General features: G+C 43.5%; 1 protein-coding gene across 4 annotated transcripts; it reads right to left on the bottom strand.

Annotated features, from left to right (window-relative positions):
- Window positions 1-383: 383 nt before the first annotated feature.
- AGA (aspartylglucosaminidase) lies at window positions 384-15,949 on the bottom strand. Of its 4 annotated transcripts, XR_014792135.1 has the most exons (10): window positions 15,717-15,949; window positions 12,289-12,442; window positions 11,087-11,199; window positions 10,145-10,257; window positions 7,902-8,019; window positions 5,781-5,856; window positions 4,685-4,792; window positions 4,187-4,320; window positions 3,337-3,562; window positions 387-957 (listed from the first exon to the last, which is right to left on the bottom strand). XR_014792135.1 is itself a non-coding variant. In XM_084856494.1 (9 exons), the coding sequence occupies exons 1-9, from the start codon at window positions 15,943-15,945 to the stop codon at window positions 3,462-3,464; spliced, it is 1,146 nt and encodes a 381-aa protein (XP_084712620.1). In that variant the 5' UTR covers window positions 15,946-15,949; the 3' UTR covers window positions 384-3,461. The 4 variants fall into 4 exon arrangements, 2 of the variants coding, with proteins under 2 accessions (XP_084712620.1, XP_084712621.1); XM_084856494.1 differs by having other exon boundaries at window positions 384-3,562; XR_014792136.1 differs by lacking the exons at window positions 387-957; window positions 4,685-4,792 and adding an exon at window positions 967-2,169.
- Window positions 15,950-19,201: the final 3,252 nt, after the last annotated feature.

Below are 19,201 nucleotides of genomic sequence, written 5' to 3' on the forward strand. Positions count from 1 at the left end.
CACAGTCAATTCCTATACATAGCTGTAAATCAAGTGCATATGGTTAAACTTAGATGCAAAGGCACCGACACTTACCATTAAGCTTGAAAAAGTTGTCAGCCCTCCACAAACCTCAGTTCAGTATATGGATTTAAAATCAAAGATATGTGCATGGGATGGGTGGGTAGATTAAAATTTCTTTATGCTACAATCCTTGATTTCAATACTTCAGCATTGTTTTTCATCATATTCTCAAAATTTGCAGCACAATCCTGAGGTCTCAGATGAAGGACAAGGCGTTCGGAATCTATTCTATAGCCAGTTGGCTTTTACTAATGTCTCAGAGGGATAGTGTATGGCTCATTACATTGCCCATCCCCACTCTACAAGACATTTCATAAGATATAGTGCGTGTATTTATTTTATTTGCTGCCTGTTATGCTATTGGATGACAATTTTGATAATACTCTCTCATATCTACAAAGATAAAGGGCATTTAATATTTTAATACATTAAAAGTAAATGTCTAAATTTCATCCTTGGGTGGTGGAAGGAATAAGTTATGTACTTTCTAAAACATGCATCTTCTTCAGATGAAATGCAAGTGTGTGGAGAAGACGGATGAGTGATTTACTTTTCTCACTGATTCTTAGGAACAGATGACGTGGCTCCAAGTTATGGCTTCCTGCACTTTGCCAGTCAATGCAACTGTCCAGCTTGTGCGGAAGACATTTTGTCACACAAAAGTCCCTGTGGTATGAACGTTTGTGACATTGCGAATGTTTGTTGCTGTTGTTTTGGGTAGTCCTGATTGTAAACTCTTTGGTAGAAGGTAAAAACATGTGAGAGAAAAATTACATCATTGTACACATGCCAATAAGCCGACATAGCAGTCATAAAATAGATCCGGAAAAGAATTTGTTCAAAGGATTCCTATACAGCAACATTTGCATCTAGTGAGAGAAATGAAGTCTCCAACTGAAAAATGAACACATACAAATATTTATTCCCATGCTGTGATTTTTTCCAGCTTTCAAAGATACATGAAGAATCCAATGGGACAGTCATCATTCAAGTTCATCAAGTATGTCCTTATTCATCTAAACATTTAATTTTAGAACGTAAATTCTTTTAAGTTGAACACTCAGACATTTTAAAGCGATGTCTAGCAACAGAAAAATGCATTAGGCAATATGCATTGAGACATGAGTGCTAATGTAAATTAAATTGCACTAGTGTAAGGGACCTCTAACATCACACAAACAGCGTGAGCTGGCACGGAAGGGTTTTCCAGGGAATCCTGTCATGCCAGGTAACACTACTGCTGATCCCCTACAGTAGCACAGTGTAATTTACAGTAGCACGTCTATCACACTGGATACCACCCAATAATAATAAACATTTTAGACTGTCTGAAGAGCTGGTTTAGAAGAGTTTTTTTTTAAAGAAAGAAACAAAAGAATGATCCCAAACACTGAAGCCACTGCTTTTTTGTATTTCTGACAGAGAGCCTGATTTCATCTCTTTCAAAGAAAAACACTTCTAAACATTCAGACAGAACTGTTGAATGGACCTCATTGAAAGAACTTAGTTTACACTGACAAACAAAAAGGACGAGGGAAGCATCAACTGAAAAGCTGTCTTTCAGACATCACAAAAGGAAACAAGTATTTCTGAGCTCCACAGATTTAGGATTCACCCACTCTGTTGATAAGCCACTGTCTGCGCACACATGCACAGGAATACACATACTTCTGGTCAATTTTTACAGGAAAGGCTATTGTTGCCCAGGAGCAAAAGATAGGGAACCACACCAGGGAATGGACCAATTGGTGTAGCTACATCCAGGGCCACAGTAGATGTATCTTGGAATGCCTTTTACTGGATTTCTGGAAAGTAACAAGACTAGTTTCCACCAATTTGATAGCTATACTGGAAGGTGGCCTAAAAAGGACTCTAGATTAAGGCTGCTTCTACAGCAGCAACTGTGAGTCTGTCTGTGAAGGGTAAACCAAGAGGCTCAGGAGGTAGAATGTCAACATCGTATCAGCTTCTGTTCTAGTCTCAGATACCAGGAACCAGCCACAATCTGCCATCTCGGAGGAACGCATACTGCAGATCCAGTGGTTACTCATGAAGATGTGAAATGAGAAGCATGGTACAACAAGGCCCAGTGTGTTGGTCTTGCATCTGAGGAAGAATTACCTAATGTTGGTCTCAGGTCTAACTTGAATACACCCACACGCAGCAGGGCTTAGAAACAATTCTGAGAACAAAGTTTCTGAATATGGTCCTATGGTTTGAAATGTTCAGGAAAGAAGGTCTCGTGGGGAGCCAGAAATAAGGAAAGAAAGGAAATGAACAGGAATCTGAGAAAGGATCTGGATTAGGCAGTTATCAAAGCCTGCTTTTTTTGAAGTGCACAGGGATACATATCTTGGGTTACCTCACTTTATTTCAACAACATTGTAAGGTAGGTTAGGCTGAGCAGTAGCAACCAGATCAGGGCCAGCAGCTCCAAAAGAGTGATGAAATATTAGTTGATCATATCATGGCAACATTTAAGAGGAAACAGAAGAGCAAAACACATCTACTAATTTGGGTGGTGACACACACACTAGTTCATATTGCTTTTTGTTTCAGAATAATTAAAAAACAATTAAAATATGCTAAAGTCTTCATGCGTTTTATGGGGAAAAACACAATAATATTCAATTAAGATAGTCCTTCCAGGGCTCATAAAAACTCAGTGTTCATATATTTGATGGATGGCTTCTCTTGCATCACTGTTAATTACGCAAAAAATGGTGAGGCCTAACAGTGCACAGAAAAAAAATGTACCAGTGACGGTTAATATCAGCTAACGAAATCCTGTCTAATCAAATGATTTTCTCCTCCATGTTTGAAAGTGCTTTTCTAGCTGTTTGTGACAGAACTGTCCCAGTCAAAATGCGTCAGGAGTTTTCCAGGAATATTCTTCATTCAGGTATACAAAACAGAGCTCCAGTAGATGTCAGCTGATATTCACTGAGGAAAGTTATTTTGGGATCTGTTCAAAGTGCCCTGACTTGACACACTCATTTATTCTCTCCTTCAAAGGGTAAGCAGCTTTGGTAGAACTTGAGAAATAGCCTGGCAGCCTTTTGAATTAGTTGCTTTCCTCATACCATCTAGTTTAAGTTTACTTAAGTGTTGGCAATACAAGAGCGCAAAGCTTAATTAGACAAGTAATAAGGCTACTTTGCACACACAGATTGTCCCCCCTAAAATTAAAGGGAAGTCTGTGTGTGCAATTAATTTTTGTAAAAACAGAAACTCCAAAAGCTTAATATAGGCTGCAATTCTATACTCACTCACCCAGGAATAAGTCCAACTGAATTCAGTGGGGCTTCCTTCCAAGTAGACACATACAGGATTGCATTGCGAGTCTTCATTTCTTCCTTTGTGTTAGATTTAGATGCTGGTGTTAAGATGGGAAAAAATTAAATGCAGTCCACTATTTTCTCAGATGGTTGTTTCAGAGTGGGATTAGAAGCCATAAAGTGAAATTGTGTGAATCCTGGAACTTTATTGCAGGCAGCACCTGTGGCAGGAAGGGGAAAGATAAGGCAGTAAAGAGCGCAAAGTATGAGAGTCACATTAATCTGTCTCCTTGTGCTTTTAACATCTAAAGGATTCCAGTATTAATTCTACTACAATTGTGTAATTGTTCTTCTATAGCCTTAATTAACCCAGCATTGAGATTTCTTTAAGAAGTCTTTTTTACTTTTGAAAAGGGAAATGCCTCCAACCAGCACTATGGACTTCACACCCTTAAAATATAATTCAAACTTTAGTAATACTGTGTTTCAATTTACATCTTAATATTGGGGAATGTAATGAGCCTTTGCATCTGTAATCTTTCAAATACAGAACTGTGGGAAATCAAAGATAAAAGTGCAATGAGCAGCCTAACTCAATAAGCCACATCGATTAGCAAAATGATACATCTAAGTGATCCAAGGGTTCACTAATGAGATGCCCAGCACGACTGATCTTTGATCCCTTTGAAGTTGAGTCTCAGTTTGATGTTATTTTCCAAAAAGAGTGCAAATATTTTGTTTAAACACTTTCATATTGCTACCTACACTACTGTGACCAACGGATAATTTAAACATAACCAAAGCTCTGCTAACGTTACATGGCATAAAATACAAAAAAGACGTACCATAGCTTCCAGTTCTGTTGGCGCAGATAACAGCACCGAAGAAGTATGGGTCATACTTCTGAATTCTAGAAATCACAGTTTGGCATGCCATAGTTGGATCCATTCCTGTGCGCATATACTCCACTGCTTGATAGCTGATTTAAAGAAAACGAATAGACAGGCTGGCACAAAAGTTCTCAAACTGGTCAAATAAGCACCGCTAAGTTAAAAAGAAGAGTCATTTTAAAGCTTCTTTGCTGATGACAAAGACTTAAAAAAGATGTCCCAGTGACCAGTGCTGACACAGTTTCACAAAACTCTATTTGAGCTGGTGATACACAGGAATTACCCCATGTGAGTTTTTGCCATTTTTAAAAGTTAAACTGGAAACCTTCAGAGCGGGAAAATCAAGGTTATTGTTTAACCCCCCTACTTTATCCCAGGGAGCCTCATAAATAGTTCCAATATAAAAAAAACCCCACAACCCAATCTACTCAAACATCTGCAAAATATAGAAACCTGGGCAAGAAGCGCATCATAACATCCCCATCTCCAGTGGCAGCTGCGGCTCCAGCTGAACTATCAGCATATGCTCCAGCTCCAGCTATTGGAGAGTCACCTACACGTCTAAGTAGGAAGGTAAAGTTAATCAATTAGAAAGAGTTGGGTAATGAGGGCAGCTCCTGATATTTCCCATATACCCACCAATCACTTTGTAACAAAGGAACATTTAGGCCTATTTCTCACTGAGGTAGTAAGCTTGTGTCTGGATTACACCTCTTCAAACTACTTGGGGGCACTCACATGATTGAATGCTCCCATATACAAAACAAAAGCAAGAACTTCAAGCCCTTCTCCCCAACACCGAGTTTTCTAACTCGGTGTTGTTACTGGGCTTAGAAAAAGGTCCCTATTGGTGCCAATAGGGACTCTAAAAAAAAGCCCTGTATCCATGTGGACAGTGGAAGGGGGGGGTATTACCAGTAAAATTGCCCCACATGGTGGTGGGGTACCAATAAAAATCAGACCTCTAATTTAAAAAAGAAAATAAAAAAGATACAGCTACATCTTTAATGCAACACACAGTCAAGACCTAAGTCTCCGTATATAATGACATTTTGTTTTCCCATATCACTGATACCAGTTCCATTATTTTGGGAGCAACATGGCTCTATCCCTATCTTAACATTTATAAAGAGCAAAGCATTTCACATACAACTTTGTAAAGTAGGCTATACAGATGAAGGGTCTGAGGCTGATAAAGAGAGTGGCTTGCCCAAGGCCACGCTAGTGAAGTGAAGGCAGAGTTGAAAATTGAACTGCGGACTTTTAGCTTGTGTGCTAATTAATCACTAGGCTATGCCAGCTCTATCCAGGGCACTCCTAAAATAAACTTCAGACAATTGTTACTGAGAAATAAATTGGTGATAAGCAATTGATGAAGATAAATACACACAGTTTTCCACAATGCCTTTCTTCCAAGTTATACAAAAGTCATCCCCATCATAGGAGCAGCTCTTATATACACTACTGCATACTATTAGCATCACAGTTAAAACAAGGATAACACATTTTATCCATATGGAGCCAAGATTTGTATTATGACAATACAAACCCCTGGATTTTGTGGTTTGCACCATTTGTAGATGTCCCTGCAGCAATGCTTCCAGTCTGGCCAATCACAATCATGCCTAGAAATGAAAGCAGGAGTGAAACTTTGAAGAGTTTGGGGATGCTTTTGTTAATTTACAAGGATGATGTCAGGGCACCCATCCTTCAAAATGGACAGGGCCTTAAGAGGTCTCTAGTAGGTCAGGCATACAGCAGCTGCTGTTTTTACTGCCACAAAACATGCTGATGGGACCAGCTTCACCTAGGTCTTCCTTCCTCAGGCCTCTTAAAGAGACCTTTGAGTTTTGGTATAGGTCTACTCTAGGGACTCTGTTATATTTAGACAAAAAAAGCCTCCCATCAGTGAAGGGAGATGGTCACTGAGACTGCTGCCTTCCCTATAATTCTACACTAATTAAGTTACAAATACGGGTTCAGATCCAGACCAGCCATGGGCAGAGTTCCACTCATGGAACGCTCCCACCTGAAGATGAGGAAGGCAATTTGAGCCCCTTTCCCTTGCAGTCACCTAAAAAATTGCTCTGCTCCAAAGGGTCAGGGGATTCTCTGAAACAGGATGGAAGGGGGTGCTGGCGCCCACAGAGAGAAGGGTGAATCTGTGAAAGTCACTCCCCTTCCTCCAGCGGGAGCCTTCGCTAGATGTTCATTCCATTTTGTGAACAGAAGGAGTGCTCCCATTTGCTGAAGAGACAGCCTGGATTTGGGCATTAGTCACCTGGCTTCAGACTGGAAGAATTATAATCCATTTCAAGTCCTTGCAAAAAATACAGGTTTCAAGACACTTAAGCCTTCATTTACAAAAAGTATATCTAGATCTTTCATGCAAATGGATAACAGGTGGAAGGGAGTTCCATGAATGTAACATCAAATGAAAACTGTTAAGCAGTTGTTGAATGTTTGCATTCAAATATTTGCCAAGTGGGCAGTTTGCCTACATCGTCTTACTCTAGTTCTGTTCATTTTTCTGCACAGCAGTATGTCTTATGAAAACTGCTGTTGCAGAGTAAATCACTGGCTGAGGCAAACTGCCAAGGTGGAAGTATTCATGAGGACACACCTTTAGATTATCAAGAACTTTAGCATTTGACATTTTTAAAATGCTAATTGCTCAATGATGACAAATGTAATCATCACACTCCAAGGGTCTCCTTAAGTGTCTGGCAATGAGAGCTGGGCTCCCAAGTCACTTAGGTGCTTGTGTAAATTCCATATTTAATTGCTATGCAGATGGTAGAGATTGAATCCAAACACACAGAGAAGTTCTCTGCCCTTCCCTCTTTAAGTTAATTCTGTAAAACCTGAAGCTGAAACTCTGCTATTTGGGAAGATTTGCCGAGTCTATAAAATTTGGAATAGTTGGTAGAAAAATGAATTCATCGGAAAACATGAGCTGATTGTGAAATTGTTTCTTCATTAGCAAGGAGTACGCTTGATGTACTTTTAGAAAACCAGTAAGGAAAAAGTAAATTGTTCCTGCTTGACAACTAAATGGTGTTACATACTTTAGGAGCTTTAATTACAAAATCTCAAAACAACATATAACACACAAACTATGAAAACCCTAATAGGCCAGGTTCTCTAAAATCCTTAACAAATGAAGCCAAAGCTGTTTTGACATAAAAGTCTTCATCAGTGGCCTAATAACATCAAACCAAACCCACAGGCTTTGGCTGTTATATCCAAAACTTTAAATGAAAGAGAACTACATAATTCTTTTCAGACAGCTCTGAATGACTATCCTAAATGAACAATTCCTCCTCAGCATGGTCATCAGAAAAAGTTTGCCAAAAGCAATTGCCTTTTCCTTAAGTCTCTTTTCTCCCTCGTTGACACCTGGAGCCCCAAAGTCCCTGGGAACAGAATACCACAATCCTGATTCTAGAACTAAACAGAGAGGTGTATGCCAAGTGGCTACAAGAAGTACCAAGTAGGTTTGGGTACATATGTTGCTGAGTTACTGATATTTTCTATGTATTGGGCAGAGGAAGTTCTTAATGGACTGTGCTGTTTATCTTATTTTAAATTATTGACACTCAATTTGGGAGGCACATCATGTACAAAAACCAGAAGTGCTACAGTAGGAATAGCTGCCAAGAAGGTATACCAATAGTATCATGATTGTGAACTTGTATTCTTCTCTTTGAGATGTTCCATTCTTCTTTACTGAACTCTGCAGCCGGTTTGTATGGCCCACATGATTTTGAAGCATCTGGTATAACATTCTGCAATCAAAGTTGCATTCACATTAAAATCTTTAAGAAAAACAAAAGCCATTTCAAAGAAACCTGTATGCCTTTCCCCCTCCAACAGAGTTAAAAAATAGAACAAAATTATCATACTAAAAGGATAATATAAGCATCTTGTATATGCCAAAGACAAAGAAGTTTCATCAAAGGCAAATTACTGTAGTTCATACGCTTTAAACAAAGAACAGACAAAAGCATATATCTCAATTTAGAGTAACTCAATGCTGAAACACTTCAGTTACCCCCCCCCCGCCCCGATCTCATGTCGTTATGTGATGTGCAAATGTGTCCTAAGATGAATAGTCAGAAGAGAAATAAAATACATCAACACTCTATGTGCAAACCCCCGCCTGCCCAGCATGATGATATTTTTCACCACCTACAGCTGTAATTTAAGACTAGTTCTTCCCAAGCCTTATGAGCACACCTACGGGTTGTGATGAGACAACTTTATATACAACCACACTGCTTGTTTCTGTGGAACTGAGGCTTCGAAATTCAACTTGTTTCCTCTTCACATGCTCAAGGAACATCCCATGCAAGCCACAGCACCCCATTTTCTTGCTTTTCACTCGTGGCTCAACTAGGAAAGTGTTTATTTTAACCTCAAACTTCCTCTTAGAAGACTTAAAGGTTCTTATTTCCCAGCTTTCCTTCTATGATCTTGGATTCTTTTTGTAGTTTCCTCTACAGGGCACTGCATAGCCTGTATTTTCTACAGGGATAACTTGCAAAATGGAACTGAGAAGGTAGCATTTGTGCACACAATGGAGGAAAATAATTTTGCACAGGTCACAATTTGATTCTGGTCTGAGAATGGAAGAACAGCAGTGGGGCTGTTCATTGTATTGTTTTGCATTAAATATCCAACTGGAGATCTAAAACCTATGTGCCCAATAGCCTAAAACTCACTTCGGAAGAACTGGATTTCAGTAAAACATACTTCTTATGTTAAGCTAGCTGAAGAACATAAAACGCCCGTGCCATATTGATTCCACACAGACTTGATGGTTACTTACTTACCAAGATCACCCAGGCTCAGGTCACAACTTAAACTGCACACCACACCAGATCTACATACAATAAAGCTAGAGCAAAAAATCCTCTTCCGTAGTCCACCAAAAAGGCTGATATTTTGTATTCGGGGAAAATAAGAGCTAGAGCGCTGGCTTACTTATGTGAAATGATGTAGAAATCCTAAGGTAGCCAATTTGAAGCAAAATTAGCTCCAAAGTGAGGGAGAGGAAAGATGAGACAGAGTACTGATGGGTGGGATTGCCAAATAGAAGATAAACTGTTGAGGGGACTGAATCTAGCTCTCAGAAAGAATCTAGTGAAAAGGCCTGGGAGAAGTTCCTGGGGAGGAAGCGCTCCTTAACTGCAACTGTCAGGAGGAAACAACCATCGACACAGTTCACTATCAGGTGCAGAACACAACACTGATGATTTGAAAGAGCAAGAATCATTTGAAGTATAGCCAGCTACTTTGCAGCACTTCAGAGAGGGTGTCTCTTAGGGTGCAATCCTATGGCTGCTAGATAGCAACTAGACGGCCATAGGACTGGTAGTTTTCTGGTAACCGCCTCCCCGCCCCGCTGCCTCATAGGCGGCATGGAACATCCCGGGCTCTGGGCTCGTAAGAGCAGTGCAGAGGGGGGCAGAAGGAGAGCAGAAGTACAGGTATGATGCTTCCTATGGGTTGTCCAGCCTCACCCAACCCCCTGCTCTGAGGTCCTGCAGCTAGATAGCCGAAATCAGCCATATAGCCATGAATGCAGGATGGCCGGACAGCAGAGGAGATAATCCCTTCTGTGTCCTGCCTGTCTTGCACTGGATAGGCGGTCGCCTCCGAGTTCAGAGGCGGCTGCCTACCCTGATAGGATTGCTCCCTTAGGCATCTAGAAAGCTGCTTGGCTCCACAGTTGCTGAGAAGCAGTCTCCAACACATGCCCAAGTACTGGAAGAGCTAGTGTAGGCTCTGGCAACTTTAACAGGGATCAACTTTATCCTATTTGTTGTTTCATCTCTCAGGGAAGAATGTTTCGGGACAAATAATGCAGCCGCTAAGCTTATAAAAAAAAAACCAAAAGTTGCATTCTACCTTCCAGAAGTTTGGCTGGCAGTTTTGATTAAGCCACTTTAAATATACTGAAAGAGAGTTCTGTGTAGTCAAGTCTTCACTTGGAAATCCCATGCTTTCTGCAAACAGTGAGGCTTTATGGGAGAAGAAAAAAAGAGTACTTCTGCCTTTAGTACACGTGCATGATCACGACATATGTTAGTGCATACATACCACTGACATCAGGGGTGGGGAACCTGTGGGCATCCTAGGGGTCAAATCCAGCCTTCCAGGGTTCCCAGGTAGCCATGCTTCTTTCCCCTGGCTCTACCCCCATTCCCCCGACCACTGATCATTTGGTGGTTTATCAGCTTTTTTGCAATTTTCCCCCCATTCTTAAATGCCTCTCCTAAGGCTCGGTTACTGGCAGTAAGAGCTTTAAGCTACAACATGCTGGTATGTTTTATAATTTGGCCCTGCCCTTTATGCCTCCGACCCCACCCACCACTGGAATGTGGCCCCTGAGAGCTTCTCCAAAATGGAATTCGGCCCTCAGGCTGAAAGAGGTCCCTCACCCCTCATCTACATGAAAATGAAACATGGGACTTTTAAACAAGTCTCATACTGTAATATGACAGCCAGACGTTCCATGGCCTTCACTGCTGAGTTCATCACTGAGGGCTACATTCCCATGCACACTTAGCTGGGAATAAATGTCACTGAACTCAGTGAGACTTGCTTCTGAGTACACAAGCACAAGAACAAGTTGTATGATGCATAGGGCAAAAACAAGCCATCAAACTGATCTACAGCACAGTTGCCCCAATCCAATTAAAATCGTGTGACTTGTATCCCAGTGAAAGCAATTAATTTGTCACTACTACCCATTGATGTCAAGGGAACTTAGTTACAACTGGGGCCGACATCTCTCATCGCTGCATGGTATAGCTAATATTTCAAAATAACAGAATGAAAAAAAGTTACCTGACTCTCCGACCAATAAGGTATGGCCAGTATGTTCTATCACTTTCCGTGCCACGCCAATAGCATTTTTAATGCGTCTGAGATCTGCTACTGCCCCAACTTGCATAGTGTTACTGGACCAAAACCAAAAAAAACCAGACAGATAAAGCTGTGGTGAGGCATACTTAAAAGTTTATATCAAAAATAAAGAATACAAAAAATAATGCATGCCTTATATGGAGGATAAATGTGAGATTAATATAGAAACATAGGTTGCTGTTCAAAAGTCACTTGCAATCCCATTAGGCTCCTCCAGAATAAGGGGGTTGCACCTGTAGACTACAAATCAGAAAGGCATATGCCCTGAGTTTAAATACTCTGGTGGGGGGGGGGGGGGAGAGAGACTGGAGCAAGCTAAACCTGATCCACTAAACCAGAACGCATGTGCACTAATGCTGGAGTATGTAGTTTCTCACTAGATTAGGACCTTAACATCCCCAAGCCAATGGTTGTACTAACTGGAGATGATGGGACTTGTAGTCCCAACACATTGGGACGGCATCAAGATAGTGAAGGCTGTTGTAAGGATGTTGCCCATTTTAGTTCACAACATTCAAACCCTGGCAAAAATCAAAGGAACTTTCTGCCAATAAAGCTTCTATATGGGGAAAAAAGCTTTTTAGGCTAAGGGAAACATCTATTCCCTTCATTTTTCCCTCTTGAAAACACTTTAACTCACTACTATAAATATATCAAAGAAGGGAAAACATGTTCAGCTTGCTCCCCATTCATACTTCCAAAAATATTTACTAGCCAGGGTGCAGTATCACTTTCAAAGCATTCTAAGCCAGGTACACACACACACACACACTCTTTAGGATACTCACAATTATACCCTATAGCATCCAGGTGTACTACTCAATCTCCCAAAATATTTATGTAGCGTTTAGAACTGGAATTTTTGGAAAAATATGTGTTCATTGTACTAAAATGTGTAGTAAGCACAGCATCCATATTTTCAGGCGTACCTCCTGTGTCACTAAGTTTCAGCCACCATGCTTTTCAACCAAGAGGGGAGCAGGCACAGAACTATCTGCTCCACTGATGAGAATGGAAAAGATCCTGCACATGGAAGAGCCATGTATGGGCACACAATAAAACTTCTATGTGTATAAGAAATTGCTGGATTGGGGAGAATATCTTATCCTTGGAGGATTTCTTACCCATCCATAATCATGGCATCCAACGTTGTTTCTCCATGTTCATCTGGATTTCCTCCATACCCCACACTTCCATCACATTGCTCAATTTCACATTGACCACAACCTCTCTCTACTGCATCTAGTTCAGACCCTCCTGCCTGTAGAGTACTCCAAGCTGCAATCAACAAAAAAAACACTTAACACATATAGTGAAGTATATGACATTTTGGCTGACTGTGTACAATCCGATTCCTACGAAACTTACATGTAAATTCTATGTCCATCACTAGAATATATACCCCAAAGCAAACATTCGTGTATTAACAGCAATATGTGGTCATGAACAGTTAGAAGGAAAACAGTGCAATCCTATAAATGTCTAGGCAGAAGTAAGTCCAACTGAGCTCAGTGGGGCTTATCCCCAAGGAAGTGAGCACAGGATTGGAGCCTAAATAGCCAGGGAATGTAATCTCAGTTTCAAAGCACTTAAAGCTGGGATAACTAAAAATTAACAGTCAACTGGAGGAAAATTCATTCTATAATTGTCTGCTTCTGTATATTCTCTCTCTAGAATCTGGCAGCAGCCAGTGCTGGTAAGCAAACTACAGAATTAAAATGGGCCATTTGTCTGACCTCAATGTGTTTGTTCTTACTTCTCGTTTCAGGCTTGAGTCTTCAATGAGCTAATTATGTTTAGAAGTAAAAGCAAGCAGCATGTGGGGATGCCAGTTAACACTTTTTACCACCTCTGTTCTTTTAACAGCAGCCTGACACAGTAACGGAGCTGGGGAAACTTTTTCTGGCACTGAGGTAAGTGATGGGAGAAGTTTCACTGGCTATGTACCTGTATCAAGCGGCTGTTAAAGGCCTGGAAAAAGGGTCTGGAAAAATGTGGGGAGGGAAGGATGGAGATAAAGTAACCTGCATTTGTATGGTGGATTCATGTTTCTCAGAAGCGCTGTCAACCATTTAATTTTGCTACGTAAGTTTATTTCACAAGCCAAGTAGAATCACTTATGATGCAAGAGCTTCCTCAAAATGGACTTTATGAACACTTCGGGAAGATCCACGGCACAGGGGAAAGCCGCTCATCTCCCATGGAGGAATCCCAGATGTTTCCAGCAGACAGAAGTGTAAGCTTGCTTACAAGTGAGAATTCTCCTTTTACACACTGAAGAACAAACACAAACTGTGCAAGTCATTTCTGCACTGTCTTGATGCTGTTTTTGTGAAATTAGCAGAGATACCCCCAGCAAGAATTTACAGCAGAAATCCTAACCGAGAACAGACAACTGACCACAGAGGTTTTTGAGCCAAGTAGAGCAAGATATGTAGTTGATACAGAACACATCCCAAGTGAAACACATGTAGACACAGGAATCCATCAGCATTACCTATGTTAATAACAGCATAATCCTATACACGTTTGCTTAGAAGTAAATCCCACTGAATTCAGTGGGCTGTATGGAAGCGGTTTACCGTTAACTTAGGTATATGATTGTAGCCTAGATGCGGTTTAACAGCCCACATCACTCTCACCTGCTACATTATTGCCAATTAGAATTGTGGATAGGGATGGGGGAGAATTCCACCACGGACCCCAATGAGGCTGGATTCCAAGAATCCAGCCCCACTGGGGCCCGTGGCGGAACGGAGCACTCACCTCTGCCTCCCCCCGGAATCCGTGTGGGTTGGCTCCCTCGTAGTGTTGATCCTGTGGAGCCGGAGTCTCTGCATTTAGGCTAATCTACCAGCTTTATGGCCGCAAACGGCGCCCACTACGCCATTTGCGTCCAGAGACTCACTTACCCTACCCCAGCAATACAGCACAGCAATGGCGGCCGGCCGTATCGCCAGCAAAGCAGAGCCAGCGGCTGGCTCCGCAGGACTGCCACAGAGCAGAGCCAGCCCGGACAGATTCTGGGGGGGAGGGACGGATTGCCTCCCCCCCCCGCCGCACCCAGAGGTAAGGGATTCGTACATCCCTAATTGTGGATTAGGATCCACACTTTACCTGAAGACTTGTTTTAAAATGGTGGGAAAAACTCCAGTGTGCTTTACAGTGGTCTTTAACAATAAGGGGATGCATGTTACATCTACAGCAAGCGATTCTGATGAGTCTCAAAACTGGAATACAAAATTTCCTACACCAAACGGTTAAGAGACAAGATGCACAAAAAACAAACAGAAAAGGGGAAGTAACTGTCAGGAGCAATCTGGCCATCATGGAAAGATGGAGGGTTACATCTCACCTGATGTTAAGCTTAAAACCTGTTTTCCAATGCAAATGTCTAGCCTTATGTACAAGAAAAAAAATAGTAAAAAGAATGCAATTGGACATGTGCAGAATGCCTTTCCTTCCCCACATCATAAATGCCGCACCCTCCCCACAAACAACAATTATATTTCTTGAGACCATTGGTTCTCAAACAGTGGGGCACCCCTCGGGAGGGGGGAGAGGCACAAAACAGCTGGAGTAGGCACAAAGTCCCAGAGACAGACGACATCGTGATTCAGGGGGTGCCATCCTTTCAACTGGTCAAATCTGCATAGACTGAATGCCCTCAGCAGAGAACCCTCACTGCTGAGGGAATTCACTGCTTCATCATCCCAACCAGGGCAGGCCTGAGGCAGAACAAGTGGCACACCCTCCCCAAGTCAAGGGGGATACAGGCCACATTATTCTGGAACCTTGTTTCCCTCTTCTTCCCCTTTTCCCTTTTGTGTCATGTCTTTTAGGTTGTAAGCCTGCGGGCAGGGGCTGCCTTGTTTGTTAATGATTTTATGTGAACCACTTTGGCAGCCTTTCTGGCTGAAAAGTGGGGTAGAAATGCTGAGGCAGCACCTCGACCTTGGAAGGAAAATACAACAACGAACAACTAAGCTTCTTGCCTTCTCATCACCCCCCATGCTGCCTGAGGCATCCGCCTCACTCTGCCCTGTAGTAGGACCAGCTCTGATCCCACTGTGATCTGAGAAGGATGGGATTGAGAAGCCAGGCCTGCTTTGTTGTCCTATTTCCCCACGCCTGGCTTTAGGGAGGCTCAGATACTCTGCTCCACTCTCCTAATGCTTGGAGAGTGCCAATACCCCGGTCCACAGATCTCAGCAGGCGCCTGTATGCGAACACCCACACCGGCCCGCGAAGAACTTTGCACGTAGATATGAGGGCCAAAACAGACATGGCTTTACATCTGCGTCTAGCAGCGATATCTTGGTTTTCGTTTTCACTCTAGGATCGGCACCGGGGGGCGTGGGGGGGGGGGGCCGATCCGGATCTTAAAAGCTGTCCTGCTAGGGCCCCGATCTGGAGGAGGAGCTCCAGAAGGTATGATAACTTTGGAAAGGGGGAGTTTCCAAACTTTGGGGAAGTCGGGATGTGAGTGCGGGGCTTCTACGCACGCTGGAGCCTCCCCAAGGAAGCAGCCCTGGAGAAAGCAGCCCGGCACCTGTTTCGGTAGCTTTCCTAAATGCCCAGGTGTTGACGACCAGAGGCAGCTGAGCCGCCCCACCGCTGGCTGCGGCCAAGCCCGCCGCCGCCGCCGCCAGCAGCACGAACCACAGGCAGGGCTCGCTCGGCAGGAGGCTGCCGCGCCCCATGGCTAGCGCCGCCTCACACGCGCCGGGTCCCCGCACAGCGGCCCGCGGGACGGCCCTTCGGCTCAGCCCGCGCCTCATGACTGCCGGCGGATTAATCGCATGCGCGAGAGGCCGCCGCGGCCGGCGATTCCGCAGCTGCGCAGTTCCGCTCTTGGCCGCGGGGGCCGCCCCCTGGCTGCGTCGGACGCCTCCGCGGCGGCCGCTGTGCTCCTCGCGGCTCCGTCCTCCCCGGAAGATGGCGCAGCGGGGAGAGCGGAAGAGCTTCAGGGAAGCAGGACGCGGAAGAGCCGTTGTGGAGGCTACAAGGGTGCACGGTTAAGCAATTGAGAGGGAGTGGTTGCAGCAGCCACCCCACCCTGGCGCCTTTCCAGATGTCTTGGACTGCAACTCCCAGCATCCCCCAGCCAGCTATGCTGCCAAGTGTAGTCTCACACATCTGGAAGGGCGCCAAGGTGGGGAAGGCAGGGCTACAGCAGACAGGGCAGAAGCATTTCCGGAGGGGTAGCCATGTCAGTCTATGGCAGCCTCCCCACCTTGGTGCCCTCCAGATGTGTTGGACTTCAACTCCCAGGATCTCCCAGGCAGCATGGCCAGTGGTCAGGAATGCTGGGAGTTGTAGTCCAAAACATCTGGAGGGCACTAGGTTGGGGAAGGCTGGTCTCTTGCACTTACAGCACAAGCCACCAAGTCTTGTGGCATATTTGGGGTGGTTGTGTTCCAATATGTTGCAGCGCTGATGAGTTTGCTGGCTGCCGAAAGTGCTGGTTGGCATTTATCTTGCTTTGAGCGTGACTGAGAAGCAGGATCTTTCATTCTTTTCAGGACTGGTTCTGGGTTACAGAGGGACGTGCTTCACCTCGTCCTTCAGTCAGCGCAATCCTTCTCACCATACCACTGAGAGAGGGCGAGAGAGCGCAGCTGCCTTTGCCCATGTACCCTCCAGGAGGGAGAGCAGAGGTGTGCAAGTGGGCAGAGGGAGCTGCACCTGCAACTGCCTCATCCTTATGCTTGTTGACCTACACTCTTCCTCTGGGTGATACAGTAAGCCCAAGACTCCATACTACTAGGAGACAGGCGGCCAAATCGAGGTGGAGGTACTTCCTACTTTCTCACTCGCTCTGGACAAACTGGTAGTAGAGCCGGCACAGGGAACACGTGGCCCTCCAAATGTTGGACTGCAGCTATGCTGATTAGGGCTGATGGCAGTTGCAGTCCAACAACATCTGGAAGGTCACATGTTCCCAATCACTGAGGCAGAGTTTCTGAGACTAAAAAGGCAGTGGTGGCTATTCCCTACAACCTCTGACTCTGGGCTGCGCCACCCAGAGATAGAGGGCAAGAGGAGGCAGCTGCCCTTCACAGCATCCCCCAGCCAGCCATGCTAGAAGGTGTCCAACACATCTGGAAGGGCACCAGGGTGGGGAAGGGCACCAGGGTGGAGCAGGTGAATGGAGACAATGGCGACTTTTCCTTGCAATGACTGCTCCCTTGTCCGCTTTGTGGGCCAGGGACCAGCAGCTGTCCTGTGCCACTTGTCCTCTGAGAACGTCTGGGGTGGTGGGGAGAAAGGAGGTGGTGTTGCCATTGGTGTGCATGGCACAGAGCAGGCCAAGCCAACAGAACCCAAACCTCCAGAGGTTTTCTGCGCTTCACCAGCATTTGTTCAATGCCAGTGGGCCTTCCTGAGGCACTGGGTAGTGCCAACATCAGCAGTGTTTTTTATATGACAATTTGAGGCTCCAACCTTGAATTATGCAGTTTCTTGGGCCATTTTCACATGACCTAACAGTATGATACTATGATATGTGTATATGTGTTTAGGGCAGGGATGGGGAACTTGTGGTCCTACAGATGTTGGACTCCATCTCTCATCATCTCTCACCATTGGCTAGGGCTGATGGGAGTTGCAGTCCAACATCTGTAAGGCCACATTTTCACCACTGGTTTAGCATCACCTAACTCTGTACAGATTTGGGCTGCATAAGAGCTTTTGAGTTACCATTATATACATGGATCTCTGTTCAGATTCTATGCAGCCCAATCCTATGCATGTTTATTCAGGAATTCCAATTTGTTCAGTGGGACTTACTTCCAAGTAAGGCTGCAGATCCTCATTTGCAATGGAACACTTCCAAATAAACATGCATAGGCTCAGGCTGTGTGCATGCATAGCACTGTATTCTAAACTGTTGTATGAAAACATCCTTTAACTTCATTAGGCCTCACATGTTTTTAATTGTACATTCATTGTACAGATGAGGATTTGAAAAAAGAAAATGTGCTGTCTAAGGCCATTGGCCACATGACATGTCAGAGCTTGGATTCAAAAACAGATTTCTTAGATTCAAGTCTCAGCTTTCTTTTCCTAGTTCCAAAATGAATATCTTCCTCTTTCAGCCTGATAAAACATGTGTAGCTTAAAAGCTTGCATTAGAGACAGCACCTCACCTAATGTGAGTCTCTTAAAAAGAAAAAGCAGGTTGCACAGGGTATTATATTAACTAGTAGGATATGTATCTATCTGCTTACTGGGAAAATTGTGTGCAAATACACACACTTGGTGCAGATGGTAACAGGGTGCACAATAATTTTGCTTGTTGCTTGACGGCCTTTCTGTGAATCTATGCACAAGGTGAAATAAACACAATTTTCAAATGTATTGTTCATTCTTTTGCCATATTGTGCATATGAGAAAGGCAGCAATTTTCCCGTATGCTTAGTTGGATTGAACACCCTCCTTACCTGTGCAAAGCACAAGAGTCATGACAGGAATAACCTTTACAAGCAATAACTTCCAGTCAGCAGTCACCTAGGATGAATTGGGTGCTGATACTATTTTTCAGCAGAGTGAAGGTTTCAGAATAATAGGCATTGCAGTTTGTTTTTAATATTATCTGACTAACAGAAAATACTTCTATTTAGTGGAGAGATGCCAGAGGTTAACTTGGTTCCATATGTATGGTTCATATTTCTTAAAAATGGGAAGACAAGATGGTGGGACCTCATGTATGACAAGATCAGGTTTAGAGATGTATGTATATTTTTAGAACATTAAGCTATTTTAAAAAGCCTGCAGCTATATCGTTATTATAGCAACAAAAACAAAAAAGAGCTGCAGACTTTAAATCTTTAGTCACCAACGTACCGCATGGCCTTCTAGAATATTTCAGCAACAACCTATCTAAAATAAATGTCTTAAATACTACAATGACTGAACTTTGGCATCAGAGTTTCCCTAAGGATGAAATTACAAGAAGTCCAGGAAAACAAAATCTTATTTAGGAAAGGTACTGATGTTAATTTATTTTTGCGCTGAAACTTCTTATTCCTACTT

Source organism: Heloderma suspectum, chromosome 5 (genome assembly GCF_057233095.1).
Source record: "Heloderma suspectum isolate Gila_16-S chromosome 5, 16-S_ref, whole genome shotgun sequence".
Lineage (NCBI taxonomy): Eukaryota > Metazoa > Chordata > Lepidosauria > Squamata > Helodermatidae > Heloderma > Heloderma suspectum.

Coding starts and splice junctions, on each gene's coding strand:
- AGA (XM_084856494.1), bottom strand. CDS start 15,945: ATGAGGCGCGGGCTGAGCCGAAGGGCCGTCCCGCGGGCCGCTGTGCGG. Junction 11,200..12,288: donor GATGCCATGATTATGGATGG/GTAAGAAATCCT, acceptor GTTTTGGTCCAG/TAACACTATGCAAGTTGGGG. Junction 4,793..5,780: donor GCAAACCACAAAATCCAGGG/GTTTGTATTGTC, acceptor CTTCCTACTTAG/ACGTGTAGGTGACTCTCCAA.